The sequence below is a fragment of the Wolffia australiana genome, chromosome 2, assembly GCF_029677425.1.
Source record: "Wolffia australiana isolate 7733 chromosome 2, ASM2967742v1".
In the NCBI taxonomy this organism is placed as follows: domain Eukaryota; kingdom Viridiplantae; phylum Streptophyta; class Magnoliopsida; order Alismatales; family Araceae; genus Wolffia; species Wolffia australiana.
Window position 1 is genome coordinate 21979165 of NC_135836.1, and position 20885 is coordinate 22000049.

The 20885-nt window shown below is 42.3% G+C and overlaps 4 protein-coding genes across 4 annotated transcripts; 1 reads left to right on the forward strand and 3 right to left on the reverse strand.

The window, feature by feature from the left end:
* Positions 1-9109: 9109 nt before the first annotated feature.
* Positions 9110-11469, reverse strand: LOC144700103 (ubiquitin-conjugating enzyme E2-23 kDa-like). Its single transcript, XM_078571499.1, has 6 exons — positions 11282-11469; positions 11114-11193; positions 10723-10837; positions 10582-10634; positions 10341-10469; positions 9110-9425 (listed from the first exon to the last, which is right to left on the reverse strand). Exons 1-6 carry the CDS (start codon positions 11323-11325, stop codon positions 9295-9297), a joined length of 552 nt encoding a protein of 183 aa, XP_078427625.1. The 5' UTR covers positions 11326-11469; the 3' UTR covers positions 9110-9294.
* LOC144716425 (uncharacterized) lies at positions 11338-14564 on the reverse strand. The gene is made up of 4 exons (XM_078591529.1): positions 12357-14564; positions 11903-12005; positions 11568-11817; positions 11338-11409 (listed from the first exon to the last, which is right to left on the reverse strand). Exons 1-4 carry the CDS (start codon positions 14443-14445, stop codon positions 11338-11340), a joined length of 2514 nt encoding a protein of 837 aa, XP_078447655.1. The 5' UTR covers positions 14446-14564.
* A 1163-nt stretch (positions 14565-15727) lies between these two features.
* Positions 15728-16941, forward strand: LOC144700104 (protein PSK SIMULATOR 1-like). Its single transcript, XM_078571500.1, has one exon. The coding sequence runs from the start codon at positions 15856-15858 to the stop codon at positions 16876-16878; it is 1023 nt and encodes a 340-aa protein (XP_078427626.1). The 5' UTR covers positions 15728-15855; the 3' UTR covers positions 16879-16941.
* Positions 16885-20601, reverse strand: LOC144700106 (ARM repeat superfamily protein). The gene is made up of 7 exons (XM_078571501.1): positions 20373-20601; positions 19469-19602; positions 17745-17971; positions 17518-17656; positions 17268-17394; positions 17076-17194; positions 16885-17000 (listed from the first exon to the last, which is right to left on the reverse strand). The coding sequence occupies exons 1-7, from the start codon at positions 20527-20529 to the stop codon at positions 16962-16964; spliced, it is 942 nt and encodes a 313-aa protein (XP_078427627.1). The 5' UTR covers positions 20530-20601; the 3' UTR covers positions 16885-16961.
* Between the last annotated feature and the right edge of the window lie 284 nt (positions 20602-20885).

The following is a 20885-nucleotide window of genomic DNA, read 5'->3' on the forward strand; positions in this document are numbered from 1 at the left end:
TATATAAAAACATATAAAAAATATAAATCATATAAAAACATCTAAAACTACCTATAATAAATTTCTTACCTATATGAGTAGTATTCTATGATTATAGTCTATCTTATAGTTATATAAATACTTCTTAATCTCTATTACTACCTCTTTACTCAATATCTCTCTATACTTATATAAACAATTACTTAGTATATTATAGTTAGATAATTACTTAATACTCGTCCACCATATATATATTCTTGGTATATATATAAAAATACTTCTCTAACCCCTATCGTCCTCTCTTAGTTTATATATACCCATCTATCTAACTCTTCTTCTATCCTCTTACTAATTACTCTTATTAAGTACTAAATACTTCTTCACTAGTTATATCACTATCAATCATTGTTAACTAGAATAGCTAATCTCTTAGTTATTTATTATTCTTAATATCAATAAAATATATAAAAATAATATATGTTATTCTCTCTTATCTAGTTATCCTATTAAACTAATATTCCCTCTATTTACTAATTACTCAATTCTTCTTATATTCGTTATCTTTAGTATCATTACTATATCTTAACTAACAACTCATTTATTGAATACATACCTAAAGGCCAGTCCCTGTGGAGACGACCTTACTCACACTACACAGTGAGTGAGTTATACTTTTATTAAATTTATTTTATTATAGGCAAATTAAATTTACAACGATAAATTAAAATAATTGAACAATTTGCCTCCATCAGATTGTGATTGGCGTCCCCACCCCATGTTCTTCAAATCAGGCAAATCTGGTAGTTTTATTCTTTTGATCTGGATAAAAAATAGATTAATAACATATTGGATTGAGCATAAATTAACTTGATTTGAGGAGGAAGTAATTTCATCTTGTTTTGTGACACTGACTCTTTGAGGTATTATGTAAAACACCAACCGAGTGTCAATGGATCTATCTAGTTTCTCCTGATTTTATTTCATAAAAAATTAAAGATTAAATATTTAAACTTATATAAACATACTCCATGATTATAAACTACTCCTAACATATAACACTATCAATACTCTTCCAAAGTCCTCCTGTTATCTCATATTTCTCTCTGTCCCTCTCTACCAAATTCTTTAAAGCCCTCTAAAATTATTGGGGATATACTCAACTCATGTCTCTATTGATATTATCCTCTTACTCTTTTTATTAGTATTACTCATCTCTTCTATTATCTTATTTATACTTAGTTCCTCTAAACAGTATTTTTATCATCTTACTATCCCAAACCCTAATCAGTCATTAGGCTCACCTCTAAAGGGCACTCTATGGAGATGGCCTCACTCCTTCTATACACGTATTTGAGTGAGTTTAAATAATTACAGGTTTTATTTGGCTTAGTAAAATTAATTCATAAGGACATCAAAAATATATATGTATTTTGCCGACATGAAGCCTCTTTCTTAGGTCTAACATTGTTGCAACGGGGAACATAAACCTCAACTTCAAGTGATGTTAGTAATAATCACAAATACAAGCTAATTTTCACAGTAATCTCATGTACTATATGTGGTTGTTCTCATATAAATTTTGACAAATTGATAATGTGCTCTCATGATATGCATTAGTGCCATTTATAACCAATATTAACTCATTATTAATATGGACTTGATACACGTTATCTGATAGTTTTAACATTTTCACATTCATTCCATTTCATCACCGATTTGCATATTTTCTTGAATATATTATTACTATGATGTGATTTGCAGGTTGGACCTTTCTCAAGGTCAAACCTTTATGTGAATTAATTATTCTCTTTGGAGTTTTATGATTGCAGGAAGCAGGTTAAGAAATTTCATGGTTCTTCACCATTGCATGTCGAGCGTTGTTTTTCAAGACCAGCATGCCAAGTTTGGCACTGAATATGAATCTGTGAATTTCATACATTTGAAATGGAGGATGAATGAGTTTGAAGCCTTATGAGGATAGAAAAATTGGGTGAAGATTTCACCCAATTTGGATGGCCAACACGGGGATATCCCCAGCGAATTATTTCAATTCAAGCTAAGCTTTAATATCCTTGATTAATTTTGTGCTAATGTGGGTGTGTGTTCCGCGCCCGCCTGGTTCATTTTACAGGTCATACAGCTTCACTCAAGATAGCCCCACGCGGGGAAAGCCACTCCAGGTGACCTCGGCACAACAGCACGCTCGACCCCGACAGAGCGGCACGCTCGGCACCGACAGATCCGCGCTCAGCCCGGCCAGCGGGGTGTAAAGCGGCGCGGCGGTGAGGCAGCAGCAATGGCGGCTCAGGCAGTGGCAGCTGTTGAAGAGGCGATGGCTACTAAGGAGGTCATGTCAACCACGACGACCATGAAGGCAATGGCGACAACCCGGCGGCAGCGGCGATAGCCTCCTGGGGACTGGGACGGCCCGACGGTGGCGGGGACAGCCCGATGGGGGTGGTCTGATGACGGCGATGACGGTGGACGGCGGCGGTGACGGCTCCTCCTCCTAAGTCTCTCTCCTCACTTTCTCTCTCTTCGTTTTTCCCCTTTTTGTGTCGGGGTGACATGGCCTAATCGGGGCCGATCGCCCCCACTTAAGGGTGATCGGACAGCCAGGAGTGGCCGCGATCACCCTTAACAGGGGCCAAACAGTACACATAAAGTCACTCATTTCCTTTGGAAAAAAATCCAAGTTCTGGAAGTTTTTGGGGGGAGCAAAGTCGGAGAGGAAGGAGATCCCGGTGAGCATAGGTGGCGTCGACACTGAGATCCACTGCTGGAGTGCCACGAGCAAGCATCGACGGTGAGATTCACCATCGAAAAAAAAAGGGGAGCACCAGCCGCCATGTGTTCGACTAAATGCTCATACCTAAATTGGGGACTTTGTGGTGATGATGAACTCGATCTGATGCACTTGGATCGACCGAATCGCGCGTTCAAGGTTAGTTCCAACAGACTCTGTCGACATTGTCGCTTATTTAGGTTTAATTATAGTTTTCACTACGAATTATAGTTTTCACTACGAATTTTAGTTTTTAAAAAAGAACAAAAAAACCCTTTAATTTCTTATTCTGACTTCCTACATTCGCAATTTCTCATCCGAAACAGATATGGGATTTGATTCTAACAATTTTGGATCCATTGGATAGATGTCGCATCTCTCTTTGTGTTTTCGCCATTTATTTGCCATTCTTATGTAAAATATTCATTCAATTCTCTGAAATTGTCACTCGTACGTGCGAATTTTATCCATAAACACCTATTTCTCCATGGATTGGACCTCGATTCGTCACTATATTGCATTTTATTTTTTCATTTAACCGAGTCATGTTTTACTTTTTTTATGTGTAAATTTGTGTTTAATGACTGCGAATTTAAGTCCTGTCAAATGGTGCCGTTGTCGGGACTTAGGCGTGTTTTTTAATCAATCTGTAGGCATTAGTTGTTGTATCGAGAGATTTTCTTTAGAATTGAATTGCTTCTTTATCTGTGTTTTTGAGCTAATCATTTCACTGATTTACTGCGGCTTGTGTGCTGGAGTTGAGGACAAGGCATCACAGCTCGTTGGGTATGTGACGACGAGGTTAGTGTGATCTTTGTCTTTTTCCAACGCACATCTTTACCCTTTTACCTAGGTTATAATCGCCGGTAGCCTAGGTTTCCACTATTAATCATGCCACCTCCAATTACGGTGCTTGTCAGGGTGTATCCGTCATCATCTCCATTGTAACCAGCACGGTATCTCTTTCATCAGCTCCAGTCCACTCACATTTACTCTATCAACCATCACAAGGCATGTGAAAGCGTTGGAGAAGATATTTTAATTAGAACTAATTAGCATTTTCTACTTTTATTTTCTATAAAGTTCCCAAAATTATCATATAAATTTGAATATATTTTGTTAAACATAACTAATATTTTCTGACCTCCCTAGAATTATTTTAAATCACTTTTCTCTAGTTTTCTTTCGTTGAATTGGATTGGTTTACTAAAATAACCATAAAAATCCTTAAAAAATAGAAGATAATATTTACTTACTCAATACTTGCTATATGTGGATTCGACCCTTGCTCACTCTATGCTTGTAAGGAAGTTTTAAATTTTGTTGTATAAACCAGAAACCTTAAACGACATATTTAATCCTAAATTATGGTATATTGAATGGTGTCCTTGCCGAGAGGGGGGTGTTATTCAGTTATTGATCTTTATTAATGTTATTAATTGTAACCTATTTTTAAGTTTAGAGATGATTGAAAGGAGGAATTCAAAGGTATGTCTACAAAATGTATCTATTGATTGTGTTTCTTACAATGAAATGAGTTCTTTATTTTAAGTAGTTATATTTATCATGATCGTGGTCCATATCATGCTTATCAAGAGTCATGCCTAGTTTTCAAAGTCTATATAGAATTTCTTTAAAATAAAGTTGAATGTTACCTTGCATAACAGTCTGTTCATCATTGTCTTCATAAAGTGAGCTTTTCATCCCTGTATTGTAATATGAAGAAGTAATATAATTATAAAAAATAATATTGGTTGATGAAATATCAGCCAGTACCCTTCATGAACTTTTCAAATTCTCAACCATGGTTTTATTCTTATTGGTGCTATTAGTTGAGATATAAAGCACATAGAAAAAGAGAAAAACACATGTAAACTTAGTTCTTAGTGATGGAAATATATGTTTCCAACACAGATTCCATATATCATTCCATGTTCATTAATAGAATATATATTCATTATATTACAAGTGTGATGCTTATAATGAATGTCATGAATACAAGATAGAAGTTAGTGAATTACGATGAGATCGTAATACGAAGATCAGTAGTCTAAATATTAGTGTGTGAACGATACTCGAGAAGGACATAAAATTATCTACATTGAATAGCACTAGCTAGCCTTAACCATATGATATGGTTGGTCCCTTAGCTATCATTGCGGAGACACTAAGGATAGATAGTGGTAATCTTCACTATAAAGAACTCATTGAATTGATCCGCACAAATCCCTGATACCATACTGTGAATTGATACCAAACTGTCAATCAAGTTGATGCACGTCATAGTTTTGCAAGTGGTCCATAGACATGAGACACTAACAACATACTGTGGATGGACAGTTGTACTTTGACTATGACCTATGAATTCCTACTCATGGGATTCTAAACAGTTTTAGTTCAAGTGCATCATGAAATTCATGAAGATGATTGAGTGGTCAAGATGGGATCATCCACCCTCAATGTAGGAGGATACAACTCAAGGAAGACGATGATATAAAGTCCTCGGCCAAGGCACTGAAATATCAAAGAAGAGTTCTTCAATGTTTTACTAAAGCATCACTACTAACTCAGGTGACCCGCCAAGGTTTGAGAATTGACCATACCCAGAGTCATCGTAGGAGTGTTAAGCGAAGGAGTGACTATATGTGCATGGTAACCAATGACAAACATGTTCCATGTGTTCCTAGATACATACTCATTTGTATCTTCTAGAGCACGAGGTGTAGTTTAGCATCCCATGGGTTAGAGACTCGACCTATCAATTGGGTTAAATTGATCCAACATTAAATAATCTATATGATGATATAGCTAATTAATTTGGAAGGCCAATAAAGATTATTAGGTCATTGGAGGCTTTTACTAGACCGATACAGGGGCTTAGAGGGTCACACAAAAATGGTCGTTTGTATGTCGGAAGATTTACTTAAAGCTCGGAGTTTTTATAAAAATTACCCACTTAGTATAAATAGCGGAAGGAGGCCCTGAATAAAATTCACCTATGCCAAAATTGTTCAGGGCACGTCCCCTTCTTCTCTCTTCTCCCCATAGCTCCTCTAAATTGTCAATCTGATCAGAATGACATAACAACGACGGTGAAAGGTGAACGGAGGTCGTCAGGGCGAAGGAGGATCCTCGACGTGTTGAGGATCATGTGGATACATCTAGAGGCTTCACACATGAGCATCTCGACTCATCTCGCATGAGGGTTCAAGAAATCACAAATGTGATGCGTGCACAAGTGATTCATTTCATGTTGTGTTGATGCCGTAATGACTTCATCTAAGTCTTTTGCTGCTTATCGTTTTGAGTTTTTATCCAGATCGATGCCCTATAATCCAACACTTAGTTCATTATAAAATATTAATAATAACTTACCTTATCTATGATATTATAATCCTACAGCACGGTGGATAATACCTTCGCCAAATATGCACCTTAATGAGAACCATTTAATTTATGAACATTGAGAACTCGTGCGTGAAGGGCCCATGTTTCGTCAATCGAATGCACGATGATCCTAAGCGTGGAAACTCAGTTGGAAGCATCAAAGTGTCCATAGTGAGCAATAATTTCTCTATTGATTTGAAAAACACTTTTTGAGTTTTAATTTTTCTTTTGTAAATATTTCTGTTGCTACACCATACAGTCTTCTCACTTGGATATGCATTATCCCAATGAGAGAAAAAGGCAGATCCACACTCACAATTGGATCCGAAGAAAGTGACTTTGCTTCCTCCTGAGTTTTGCCTAACTATTTTTAACTCTTCATAAAATAACCTGAGATAGGTTTCACACCAGTAAGAAGCTTTATATCTATGTGTTCCATAAAATGACATACAATCTAGTGCTTCCGTAACTTCGATGTTCTCACAGTATTATCCCTGGTAAGTATTATGTCCATTCTATTGTAAAGTATGTATTTATAAGTATCATTACTATTTTTGATAAAGTATTCGAATGTAGGCAAATCAATTTTTTATGTTGGGAAGCCCTAGGTCATCCATAGAAACACCATCCAGTGTCTCTACATCACTGTGTATCGTAAATAACACCATCTTTACCCAATTCCATAAATCCTAAGATGATTAGACTTGAGGCTAGGCGAGTGAAATATTCAGAAAAAGTAATCAAGATGAAGTAATGTAGGATGTAAATAAAAAATTGGGCATTGTTGAAGTAGTAGAAATGAAGTAATGCTGTAATAATTAAAAAAATAAATGTCAATGAAGTAATTAACCTTCTAAAGATGTGTATCTAGACAATGAATACTACCTAATTGTTGTTTCTGAGGAAGCAAAATGAGAGAGAATCAATTTTGTAAATAAAATTGAAATATGTGGTCTTAAAAAATGTGAGCCTTATCGATAGATTATGTTTCACCCAGCACTAAAAATGAGAGAGAATGTTTATCAAGCTACATAAATCTGGAGAGATATATAACGTTATTTAGAGCAAGAAACCTGGAGAAAGAGGGATTTTTCAGATTTCCCTCTCTTTAGGAGAAACCTATGGTTGAGGTGATCCCTCCCTTTCCGGAAGACCAAAGGATTTTGCAGATTCCAGGGTCTTATATGGGTAATTATTTTCTCCAGCCTCCAATTCCTCTCTAGTTCAGACATTCCAAGAACCATTAGAGGCTGTCAAAGTCTTAAAAAACTATGTATGCTGAGAAGACTTTTGATATGAAGAATGTTTAATCAACATATAGATTACACAAACATATCCAATCTAGCCACATGTACTACTCTCAATCGATATGAAGATCAATCTGACTGTAATCTCTAATCATTCATAACATGATTTTTCAATCTCTATCCGATATCAATTTTCTTCTACGTGGTAATGACTTCCTCAATTTTTTCCTTCACTATGATGGGTGAATCTCCAAGGAAATTTCAATAAAAAAGATGTTTTTCATTGTCTCAATCTCTCTCTCAAATATTTGAAGCCAACAATGGCAATCAATCTTAAGACTTCAAGCAACTTGTTTTCCACCATCCACAATTAACAAACCAATAATTGTACATTTACGGAATACTTTGTTCAATTTCAAATGGTACCCATCTCTCTATATCTTTATAGTATAATAATCAAGGTGTAAAATGATTCTACTACTATATGTTCAGATAATCGATGAGTCAAATGAAATGACTATATAACTAAAAATTGGTAGTAAAAATACATTTTATCTTTTTCAAAAGAGTGATCCAATGTTTTCTGATCTGATAATGCTAAGGACTAAAATTGGCAATTTTATGGATTTATTAAATGACCCAGGGTGGTAAATGAAACCTCACGTGGCATTAAACTGAGCAAATTGAGCATCTTCTATAAGTAACCTGGACATTATTATTGGATAACAATAGCCTTATTTATCTTTGGGAGAAGTCTTATTGACAGACACACACTTTATTAATTGATGGCCAATGACAGTATCCTACTTAGATCTTACATGTGGTTTTACACTTATCTTAATGCGCATCTATTGTTATTAGAAGTTTAATTATCCCATCTAATGTAATTTTATAAGGATTGGGATTAAGGCATTATTCATGATACTATGGGGCATACATAAGTGTAGAAACTGGGCCAGTTATTTAAAGTTTATTGGTAGTTTTGTAACACAGCATGCCCATGTGGGTCTAGATCAAGTAGTCGTGGTCTCAGGATCAAGCAGTACGTGAGAACCACAAGTCCACCATGTGGTCTCAGGAACAATTTTACACTGTTGAGATTCAGAAGATACACTCCCATCCATCTTGTGAGATGGATTCTAGCATGCTCCGCTAAAAAATTTCTATCAAAATAGATTAACAGGTGAAATTGAGAGTCATTTACCAGAAGTCAGGACACAACTTCAACCAAGGATATTTTGATTCATTGCTAAGGATCCAATATATATGACACAAAATATAATCTCAACTGATGCTATGAACCTTTTGGGATGCTAGATAACTTCAACTGATGATATGAACCTAAGGAGATGAAATTTATGTATGCATAGATGTGGCATGAGATAAGCCATACTCTGCATCGAGAAATTCAACATGAAATGAATAATGATCTGGTGAAATAGAATGACAGTTGGATACATAGTAACCAAAGGTTATGCAGAAATCTCTGGAGTAGACTGTTCTGAGACATTTGAACTTCCAGATGAGAATATTAACAATAGCTGGAACATCCAGATATATATCATTTGCAAGATAAAAATGCATACCATTCTAAAGGATAGTACAATACTAATCTAACAAAATAATTAGCCAATTCTGTGCTCAAATGAGGCATGAGATGGGAGAATAATGCACTCAAATTAGTAAGCCGATTACGACATCCTGCCATAAATTAGGGAAAAATGAAAATGCAAACCAGCTATCAAGCACCCAATAGCAAGAAGAGGAGCTGGGTCACTTATTTACAAAGCTAAAGAGAACAAGAGACGAGTGTGGTGTCTCCCTTTTTTCATTTCGTTCATTGGATTTTAAAAGGATTGTAAAAATAAAATGTACAAGGAAGAGGTCATGGCGTTCTTAGAGATCTGCTTTCCCTGCGACTGCCTCGTCGCTAGAGTCCGAGTCTTCTTCGCTCAGTTCCTCGTCGCTGGACTTCTCTTCAGCTGGCCCAGCAATGTCTTCTGCCTTGGCATACCTCTGGCAGTATTCTGAGGAGACAAACAAGAAATATTTCCGGAATAATTGACAAATTATGAAAAAAAAAAGATTTTGGCTGGGAAAATAAGATACGAAATTAACCCGAACACTGATTTTGTTAAGACCAGATTTGTCAATCCAGACGAGAGTTCTACGGTCCTCATTGACTGCTCTCTATTTCGTCGGAGGAAACATATTCCCAAAAACGATCCATGTTTGAAATTAGAGAACAGCAGGGTACATAGTCAAAGTTTATAATGGTCGTATGCAATGTTTGGCCTTTAGGTTCAGAGAATATGGGGTTACAATGGAAACAAACGGTAAGATTCCCTGTAGGGGTATGAAGAGTTGAGTTAGCAGATGATCAGGCATAACAACATCAAATTAAAGGGGATGTACTATTTTGGTAATGCCTACAACTGAACGCTTAGATAATAATAGGATACCCATGACGAATTGCATGATTCCTAAATCCGAATGTGGTGCTACTCGAAAATCAGAAACACGGGTGTTCTTCATTAAGAATCGAAGCACAGAAGGACACCAGTGGGTTAAAGACATGAATTCGACAGAGTGAAAAGATCATACGCAAAAATGGAGAGATTTGAAAAATAATTGGGGGGCAGCCCTGATAAGAATTTTTACAATCCCACAGATGCTCTTAACTCTGCAAAACGATATGAATCATCATGAACCTTAACCAAAGAGGAAAAGTTTCAGCCTGAATTCCAGTAGCATCTCGTGGGAAAATTTCTCATCAATATAAAAAACCCCACAAACAACGCGTCTCATTTAAAGATATGGAAAACGGGAGAGTAAACTCAGATGGAATTTCGTATAAAATCAAAAAAAAAGAGCCAATGGCTGATTGAAAAGTTAGTAAAGATGATGAAGGAAACCGAAAAGGAAAGCCTTAGGATGTATACCTTTCACTTTCTGCTCATAGCCAGATCTATCACGCATCATCAACGCAGCAGCCTCTCCGTTTAGAGGATCAGAAGGGTTAGGATACAGAAGTAGCTGTGGAAGGAAAACTTCAAAGACATTCAAAAGATCTGAAAAGTACAGAAAATATGGGCACAAAATTAATACATGCGAAAGTGTTAAATTAAAGCAAACTCAAAAATAAAAATCGGAAAGAATATTAGATTAACAAAAATGACAAACCGAACATAGGGCTCCACGTTTGGTTAATGACGTCCAAACAGACCGAGCCAGACCTGAATTCAGCAACACCAGAATGATCACAGGGAATTTTTGGAGAACGTTGACATGTTTTTTCGGGACTGAGGGCGTTGAAAAACTCACATCTCATCAACGTTTGGGTGGTATATTTTGTTTATGAATCCAATGGAAGGAGATTTGTAAGGATAAGCATCCGGCAATTCCACTCTTATCCTCCACACGCCCCCTTGGTAAAGACCTAAGACATTCATAGAATACAAAAAGAGAAAATAAACGAAGAAAGAATCGAACCAAAAGGGAATCGCGGACAAGTCGGACCGAATATCGGCCGCAGGATCATCTACAGATTCTAGTCGGTGAATCCGGTCGTCTCGGACAAGTTTACAAAATCCAACCGACAAACCAAGAACGAAAATTAACCCATGAAGAATCAAGATGATCCAAGACTAAAGAATGAAGTTCCCTGAAACCGGGGTAGAGGAGATTATTATCAGGGGTAAAAGGGCATTCTTACTCTCATTGGGGCCGTGGAAGTCCACGTAGAACTCCTGCATCCCGTCGTTGATCATCTCGACCTTGTAATCGCTCATCATTCTACGACGCGACGGGAAAAAGTTCGCAAAGGAGTTCAAGAAAATCGCAAGAAGATGAGACCGAAAAAAAAGAATTCAGGGGCATTTACAGTTTCATCAGGTCCATCTCTCGGCGCTTGCTTGGAGAAGACATCTTGCTCGCGTCTCAAGGCTGAAGATCGGATAGCGAGAAGGGTCTCCGGGAGGCGAGAAGAAGATCAAGATCACCCTCGAGATGCTGTGCAAAAGAGGAGAAAAAGGGCCCCCAAAGATGACAACTTTGCCTCTCCAAAACTAACCCCGCCCCCCACTCCCTCCTCATCAATCAATTTATTATTCTGTAGTTCGTAGGATTTAACTTTCTAAAATATTTTAAAAATCAGAAATTCCTCGCACAAATGGCAAAAAATTGTAGCTTTTTATCTTTGCATGGGTCCCAACATAATTCATACTTTGCATACAATTGTAAATCAGTTGAATAATCCTGGTTAAATAGAATTGGGGATTTCCACAATCTGCAAGAAAACGAGAAACTCCATCTTGTGATCTCATTGAACGACGGCGGAGATCGACGATTCCAGATGAACTTAAAGATGGGATTTTAATAATCCCGAAGTCAGAGTCTGGCGTGTCCCAGCCGAAATTCCTGCGTATGACACGGAATCCATATTAACAAGTAGAAATAGTTTTTGAATCAGTATGATGTGATCAAAACTATTCCTGAAAAGTACCCAGAGAAAATGTAACATGGTGGGTCATGTTGGCCACTCCAGCCCGTTTCTCTGATGCCGGCGGCTTCGGGGAACCACTTTTCCGATTGGAGGCCGCAAGAATCTGGGTTTGAAACATGGATGAATAAATTACTGAATGATCATATCCTTTTAAGAATTATTATCAAAAAATCATGATGCATATTCTCATCATAACACCTCTCCCTCTCTCTCTCTATCTAATGATGGAGAGATATATACTCATTTTTTAAAAAAGATACATCAAACGATGAATTAATACTTTCAAGAAACTCAAAATGTTTTGGACGAAAGTTTATATCTTCAAGAAACTCAAATAAGTTATAAAAAAAAGGATTGATAGATAGATATTTAGACAGATAGGGAGAGAGAGAGAGACTCATAGTTGGGCAGAAGTCCATCAAATCTCATCCAACTCCAGGGGAAGAAAAAAAACCCTCATTTTTTATTTTCTGAAATAACTTGGCAGCTTCATCCCGCTGACCATTGCGGCAATACGCATAGATCAATGACGAGTAGGTCTTCAGATTAGGAACAACACCAGCTTTCCTCATTTCACCGACTAAGACCCTCGCTTTATCCATCTGATTCGTCCGACAAAACCCATCAATCAGAGCACTAAAAGCCACTACATCAGGATGAATCGCGCTGTCCATCATCATTTCATAAAATCTCCACGCCATGCCCACATCGCCCGCCCGACAAAGCCCATCAATAATCGAAGTAAAGGCTACCACATCAGGTTTTATTCCCATTCTGCCCATCTCTCTGAACATAGCCAGAGCTTCAAAGATCCTGCGGTTCTTGCAAAGACCGTTAATCAGGCTGGTGTATGTGATGACATTGGGCGGGATCCCATGCTTCATCATCCTCCCGAACAATCCAAAAGCCTCGTCTAATTTAAAAAACTTGGCAAAACCTTCGATCAACGTGGAATAAATTACCGCGTCTGGAACCAATCCCGATTCTTCCATCGATTTTATTACCACCCAACCATCGCTAATCCTTCTGTTCTTGCACAGACCACTGATCAACACACCGTACATGAAGTTGTTGATGATCCCGCTTGAACGTCGATGCTCGTCAACGATCCTTAGAGATTCCTCTGCAAATCCTTGCTTAATAAACCCGTCCGCAAGAATCGTGCAAGTGACTGCATTAGGTGAAACGCCGTTAAGTTTCATGAGTTGAATAACCTGCAATGATTCACTCAATCGTCCTGCCTTGCTGTAAACAGAAATCAGGCTGTTGTAGTGAAATAAATCGGGTTTCTGATTATTCCTAACCATTTCTCCGATAAGATCAAGGGCATTCGAGAAATTCCCTGCCTTGCAATGTCCATCCAAGACGATGGCATAAGAAACCTCGTCGTGATCGTACCCGCAGTTCTTCATCCTTTCAAAAATCTCAACTGCTCTATCCATCTGACCGATCTTGCACAAACCAAACAAAATCGAGCTGTAGCTCACCAAACTGGGCTTAATCCCAGCAGACTCCATCTTCTCGAGCAGATTTATACCCTCGAGAAGATTCCCATTTCTGCAAACAGCGTCAATCAGAATGCTGTAACTGTATAAATCGGGGGCGAATTTCAGTTCCCCCATCACACGAACAACATCACGAGCTCTACAAAGCTGATCTCTCTGGCAGAATGCTTGAAGAACAGCATTGAAGCAGCGAGTGTTGCAGGGCAGTCGTCGGTTAACCAGGTCTCTGAGGAAAGCCCAGGCGGATTCAGATTCACCGCCATGACAGAGTCCTTGGAGGTATGAACAGTAGGAGACTTCACTCGGGGAGAAGCCCTTCGTCTCCATCTCTATAAGAATTTCCCTGGCTTTCTCCAAATCCAAGGAAGCTTTTCTAGAGAAGAAGCTCACCATTATGTTGAAGGTGTACAAATTCGGCGAAGGACCGGAATTCTTCATTTCAGAGAACAACCACCAGGCCAGATCAGCCTTCCCCCTTTCGACAACGCATTTGAGCATAAAATTGCAGGCCCGGGAATCAACCTCCGTCCCGACATCCTTCGCGAATCGTAGCAACCCAACGCCTTCTTCGACCATTCCTCGATCAGCGTAGGCCTTGATCATGGAGGATACAACCCAAGGCAAAGTTAGGGCACCCCGTGAGGCGCTAACCAGGGCAACCAGCGATCCAACCATTGCGTTAACATTGTCAATTTTGTGATAATCAATGATCTTCCTGCAGAGCCGCTGCGATGCCCTGAGCATCCTCGCGGAGGAGAAAACGGCGAGGAGGATTCCGAAGCTCTGCATGGCGTGGAGACGGCCATACCTGCGGACGATTTCTGATAACACCATCTTCTTGACGACATTCCAGTTGAGAGTTCGCACCACTTTGCCGACGCAGGCGAGAAGAGAACCTCCGCCGATTCCATTTGGCGCCCTTCCGCGGGAGACGGAGCTCAAATTACAGAGCGGAGTTCGCCGGAGATCTTGGGAAGGAGACGACGCCAAAATTCGAGCCTCAGCTTGGAACCCTAATCTGAGATGCTCCCTGAGCATGGATCGAGCAGAGAGCTCCCTTCATGAAGGAAGAGTCGCCCGTGCAAGAATCTCTCTCCCCTCCGCTGACCCAGGGTTTTGCAAATTGCAAGGGTTTTAGTTGCAGGGATTTGGAATTGGGCCGGGCTGGTTTGGGCTGATGGCTACCAAGAATTAACAGGCTTGTTGGTTTAATGACGGATGACGATTTTGGACGGTGGGGACGGGGCTGAATGAATGTCCGTTTAGTCATCAGTCCGTCTCATTTCATTTCACCACAAATGACGGATGGTCATAGTCCAAGTCAACAATGGCCATTATACTGCTGGAATACAGAGTGGACGGTTTTTTTATTCCAGGACAAAAAAATCTTCCTGAGACAGACGGACAGGACGGTTTTCGTCCACTCAGACAAAAAACCATCCAGTACACGTCCCTGCACCTATTCCGGATGTTGGATGGGATGATCTTCGTCACACCCATCCATTGTCCACGTCCCAGACGATCCGGCACTATACTACTGCGGGGACGCAGATTGGACGATCTTCGTCGTGTCCTGTCCATCGTCCACATCCCAGATGATCCGGCACTTTTCAAGGGGCAGGATAGTTTTAGTCCACTTGGATAAGAAAATAGTCCCGTCCAGTCCATCTTCCACGTTCTACCGTCATCACTAGTCTTTCCAAGAATGAAGGATGACTAATAATTGTTTAGTCATCAGTCCATCTCATTTCATTTCAGAGAGACCATCATCTGACCCTGATTATCATTAACAGTCTACCACAGTCTCAGTCCCATGACTAACAGTGAATGGCGATCATCATCCCGCTCTAATATGGTATCGTCCCGTCCACGACAATCGTCATCCCTGTTGTCAATGAAAATCATCGCTCCCTTCCCTTTCGTAGACTGTACTCATACCCTTCCACGAGAGTCAATAGTCCACGTCACCCCCGTTCACCACCGTTGTCTTTCCAGTGTACAACAGTTGAGCCCCCCCCCGTCTACAATTGTCGTGCTGCGGACGATGACGGATGAAGGACCGTCATCGGGCCAACAAGCGTACCAGACAGAAAAGAAAAATTGCCGGCGACGACGAACATCTCTGGGAGGAACGCGGTCGCTTTCCGACCCACCTACGCGATTCTTCCGCGAGCAACGATGCCCCCTTTTAAATGCTGTCAGATGGAATGGACGGCAGTCCAGACAGAAACGACTTCTCTTTCCCTTTCAAAATCCAAAATTGGAGCTCCCCGGCAGACATTAATGGCGTCTGGGGACCCCCGCCCACGACAAGGGCAGTACAGTAAAGGCCCCTTTCCACACCCCCCCTCCCCTCTTCTCTTTGCCCCCCCACGCGCGTGCGACGAGGGTTGAAACTTGAAACTCGCCGGCCCGCGCGGCCGCCATGCGAGCCGCCGAGCCCGCGCGATGCAGCCGCCGGCGACCATCGGCATATTGTCCTTCGAGGTGGCCGGCGCCATGTTCAAAGCCGTCCAGCTGCACCGCTCGCTCACCCCCGCCGCGCTCGCGCGGCTCAGAGACCAGGTCCTCCGGTCCGCCGCCGTGCGCCACCTCGTCTCCGCCGACGAGCCCCAGCTCCTGGCCCTGGTCGCGGCGGAGAAGCTCGACCAGCTGACCCGGGTCGCCGCCGTCGTGGCCCGGCTCGGCCGCCGCTGCCCCGACCCGGCCCTGGCCGGGTTCGAGCACGTCTTCGCCGACCTCCTCGCCGGCCGCCTCGACCCGGCCCAGCTCGGCCTCCTCCCCGCCCGCGCCATGGACGCCGCCGTCAAGAAGATGGCCCGCCTCGCCGCCGCCACCGCCGCCCTCCGCCCGGACCCAACCCCCAAGCCCCGCACCACCGGCTCGCTCTGGAACCGCACCCCCCGCGAGATCGCCCCCCTCATGGCCCGCGCCGTCTGCACCCTCCTCGCCCGCATCCGCCGCGCCTTCGCCGGCGCCGCCGCGCCCCCCGCCGCGCCGCCGTCCACGGTCGGCGGCGCCGCTCTCGCCCTCCGCTACTCCAACCTGGTCATCATCATCGAGAAGCTTCTTCAGTACCCGCATCTCGTCGGGGAGGAGGCGAGGGACGTTCTGTACGAGATGCTGCCGGCCAGCCTGCGGGCGGCGCTGCGACGGAAGCTCCGCCGCTCCGCCAGGGAGCTCGCCATCTACGACGCCTCCGTGGCGTTCGACTGGCGGCGCCGGCTGGCCGGGCTGCTGACGTGGCTGTCCCCCGTGGCGCACCACATGGTGACGTGGCAGGCTGAGAGGAACTTCGAGCGGAGCCGGGTCTTCGCCCCGGCCGGCCACGTCATCCTCCTCCAGACGCTCTACTTCGCCGACAGGGACAAGACCGAGGCCGCCCTCTGCGACCTCCTCGTCGGCCTCAACTACATCTGCCGCTACGAGCAGCAGCGCGCCGCCTTTGACTTTGACTCTTGCGTTGACTAACGGCGCTAGAGTCAACATCCCTTTTTTCTCTCTCTTTCTGGGAAACAAACGTTTCGTCGGTTACACGAGTGTAGCGTTGGTTTTCAGTCGTTGACCTTGAGCGGCGTCTGGAGGAACAGAAACTGCGCACAGAGATAGAGCGAGGTCAACGAATAGAAGAACAAAGAACGGAATAAGGGTCAACGGGTAGGATTGACCTCGAAGGACTTGCCGGCTCTCTCGAATTCCAGCATGTTCAAGGCCACCTCGCAGCTCTGCGCGACGAGGGGCTCGGGATCGAGGGCGAATCGCTTCAGAAGATCAACGCTGGCGCCGTCTGATTTTTATAAAGATTATGATCAATACAAGAAATTTTTATATTCATGGCCAAACAAACAAAGAAAAATTACCGGCGATGGATCCAAGAGCTTCAGCGGCTTCATGCCTGACCATCGGGTGTTCGTCTGCATCTTCAAGAACTTTGGAGAGCGCGGAGATGGCTTCCTTGTCCTGCAGCTGACCCAGGACGTAGGCGACCTGAATTAAAACAAGATAAACAGATGATAAAACCCGATAGCCTGCTTCGTTTAGAAAATATATATCCACTGAGAGAGAGAGAGAGAGAGAGAGAGAGAGAGAGAGAAGAGCCTTCTTTTACACCTCGTGCCGTAGAAGAGCACTCTTGGCGCGCAGTGATGAGATTATTGCACTGATGGCAGCGTCCCCTCCTCGATTGCGCAGTGCGAAGAGGGCGGCGTATCGCTCATACATGCTCTCTTCTTCGCTCAGGAGGACGTTCCTGCACATTATACGCACAATATTTCACAAATTATTCTGTAGAAATTTACATTTCTGATGAACGGTGAGAATGTGACCGAAAGGGATACCTTAGTTGATCGACTGAAGTAGTTAGAGAAGAGGGTGCGGCTGGATCGACGGAGTGGAAGGGTGAACTAATCTTCTCCTCGCTCTTCACACTATTCTTCTGCTCTTTGATTCGACTGATGGCCAATTCACACGTCTCTCTGACTTCTGGTGCTGGGTCAGACTCCAAGGTCTTCGTCAATAACGGGATAACACTTTCCAGACCAATCGCGCCAAGGGCTTCGGCCGCCTGATTCAAGACATTTTCAGCCGATGCCACAAATATGGTCTGGTGATGATGATGGCGATGACATATTGCCATAGTCACTTGTTTGCCACCAGAGATGAGGATGAGGATGACGACTCGCCACTCGCAGCAAATGATGACATTGACGATGGGAGGACGAATCTACTTCAGAAGCTGAAGCATCTCCAAGTGTTTGCCATCAGGACGATGACGACGAGTCGTTGTCATCCCCATCCTTAGTCTTTACCAGGTTGAAGATGACTATGATGAAATCATCATTGCCTCTCACCACTCTCCCGCTGTAGACCTCACTCAGCTGATGAGAGACGATGACAACATCATTGCCGTCATTAGGGAACGGCAGCCGTCATCCGTCACATCACATGTCACGGTGACGGCAATGTGATGGATGACGTGACGGTGACGAAATTGGGGGCCCGTGACAGTGACGATGACGGATGACAAACTGGGCATGACAGTGACGCGACGGTGATGGAGGGCCTCAAACGAGTGACGTGACGGGATGACGGATTTTTAAAAATGACCAAAAAAGCTTAAAAATTGTTAGATTTAAGCTTTTCGACGGCCGAGCTTTCGCCACGCGGTATTGCTAACTCGATTTCTTGGCATTTTGCAGAAAAGTCCCTGCATTAATTCGCGCACGCAAAAGGATGTCGTACAAAGGTAATTGGAGATATGCCCATCCAATTCTCTCCCCTCTGCATGAGTGTTTTCCCTGTCACACGTGACGGGGATGCTCTCTGGTGACGGGGACGTGACGGGGATGCCGCAAACCATGACGGTGACGTGAACGTGACAGATTTTTTTGAAATCCTAAGACGTGTGACGGGACGGTGACGTGACGAAACTTTCGCCACGTCACCGTCTGTCACGGATCGTCATCCGTCCCGTCACATCCGGGGCGTCACGTCCCGGACGTGCCGTTCCCTAGCCCTCATCATCAGCAGCAGCAGCAACAGTAGCGGCATTTGTCTGTGGCAACAATCAAAATGGTGATGACTAAATCATCATTGTCAATCACGCTGCGGATGATGACGATGACAGGTTTTGAATAACCATGAAGTTTGCATCATTGTCTGCATACGCTACCTCCACCTCCAGCCATTGAGGATGAGGAGACCAAGAAGATTCTCCTCATTGTTGACGATGACGACTTGTGATACGTTTGTACCAGGACGATGACAATCATGAGATATCATCATCCTTGGTAGAGAAGAAGATGACATTTCATCATCGTCATTTAACATAAGGGATTATATAGTTTGATAGAGATCTGCTCCGAGTTCTTATAAGACAACTTGTGACACGTTTGTACCATGGATAATAACACTCGTGAGACATCATCATCCTTGGTAGAAAAGATGATGACAATTCGTCATCGTCATTGTCACATGAGCGATGACGATGACAACGACAATGTCGGACTCCAGCCACAAGATCCAGATATTGAAAAAAATGGAAGAGGGACAAGTTTAATACCTCGTGACGAACAATAGGATGCAATGAGAGATCACAGAGAACTTGCTCTAAGGACAAAACAGCTTCAACATCCTGCATTTGACCCAGAGCAAATGCCGCTTCATGTGCCAGCAGATTTGATGAATCTCTCGTCGCTGAAAAACGTTTAATCATTATACTCCTATTCCATGGTAGACGGAAGGAAATAGAATCGTCTTTGCACATCTCAAGCCACCATTTTTTAGATAGTCCAGTAAAGACTATGCTGTAAATTCTTTCAAAAAAAAAAAGACTATGCTGTAAATTAAGTAACAAAATAAGTATTTCACTTCGCATTCACGTTGTTCCTACGCCCAGTGGCAAAGTAAAAAATTCGGAAAACTGCAGAGATAAGACTCTTTCGCCTATTTTCAGAATTGTAATAGTTCTTTAGAAGGAACTGGGAGCAAAAGATGTCAAGCTGTTGACAAAACAGTGACGACCACCCGTTGACATTCAAAGCTGAGTCAAAATGATTTCTAGATTCTATTGATATTACCGATGAAAACAGAAGCAGGGAGCAAAATTACGACGAAAATTATACTACTCCCAATCCCGCTGGCTGGGTATCTAACTATTTCATCATTCAATCGAAACCAAAGTGATAAAAATATAAAATTTAGTGGAAACTTTCAATATCATCCGACTAGGATGATATTGGTTTCGCACCGTAAGATCGCAGCGAGAACACGATCCGGGAGACAAAGAACAGAGAGAAAATAGAAGTAAAAAGCAAAAATTGACGCGTATCGACAGAGTTAGCAATCGAAACCCAATATAGAACCCCTCCCCCCCGAATAATAAAAAGAAAAAAACAGAATTAGACAAGCACGCCAATGAGAGGAATAATTCCAATAATTCATATTGGGAGGGGGAGATCAGAAACCTCGAACCAGAGCCTCCCGCGGGCCGGGACCCCTCAGATTGCGCAACGAGAAGAGCGCTCTGAAGCGCTCGGAAATTGGCTGCTTGGAATCCAACAATCTGTCGCAGAGGAAACTCTCTACTTCGGCTGATACGTTGAAAGAACTCTCCGACGCCATAGTCGAGGCGGATACGTTGAAAGAACTCCGATTCTAACACTGCCAAAGATGTAATTTTTACTCGGTATCTACGCAGCCAAGATCGAGAAATGATATTACTAGACTTAAATACTGGCCTAGGGTTCAAGGACGGATTATGACCCGTCATCCGTGACGTCAATTATATGGAACCAATTTATTACAATAAACAATAAACTGTTTCCTTCTATTAGGATTATATGAAGCATTATTACCATAAACAATATAGTGTTTTCTTCTATTAGTACAACAGGAAGCAATATTCAGTTTTCTGAAATTATCAAGACCTGAAATTTATCATGGATAAACATTAACATGATCCATGATGACATGAATTG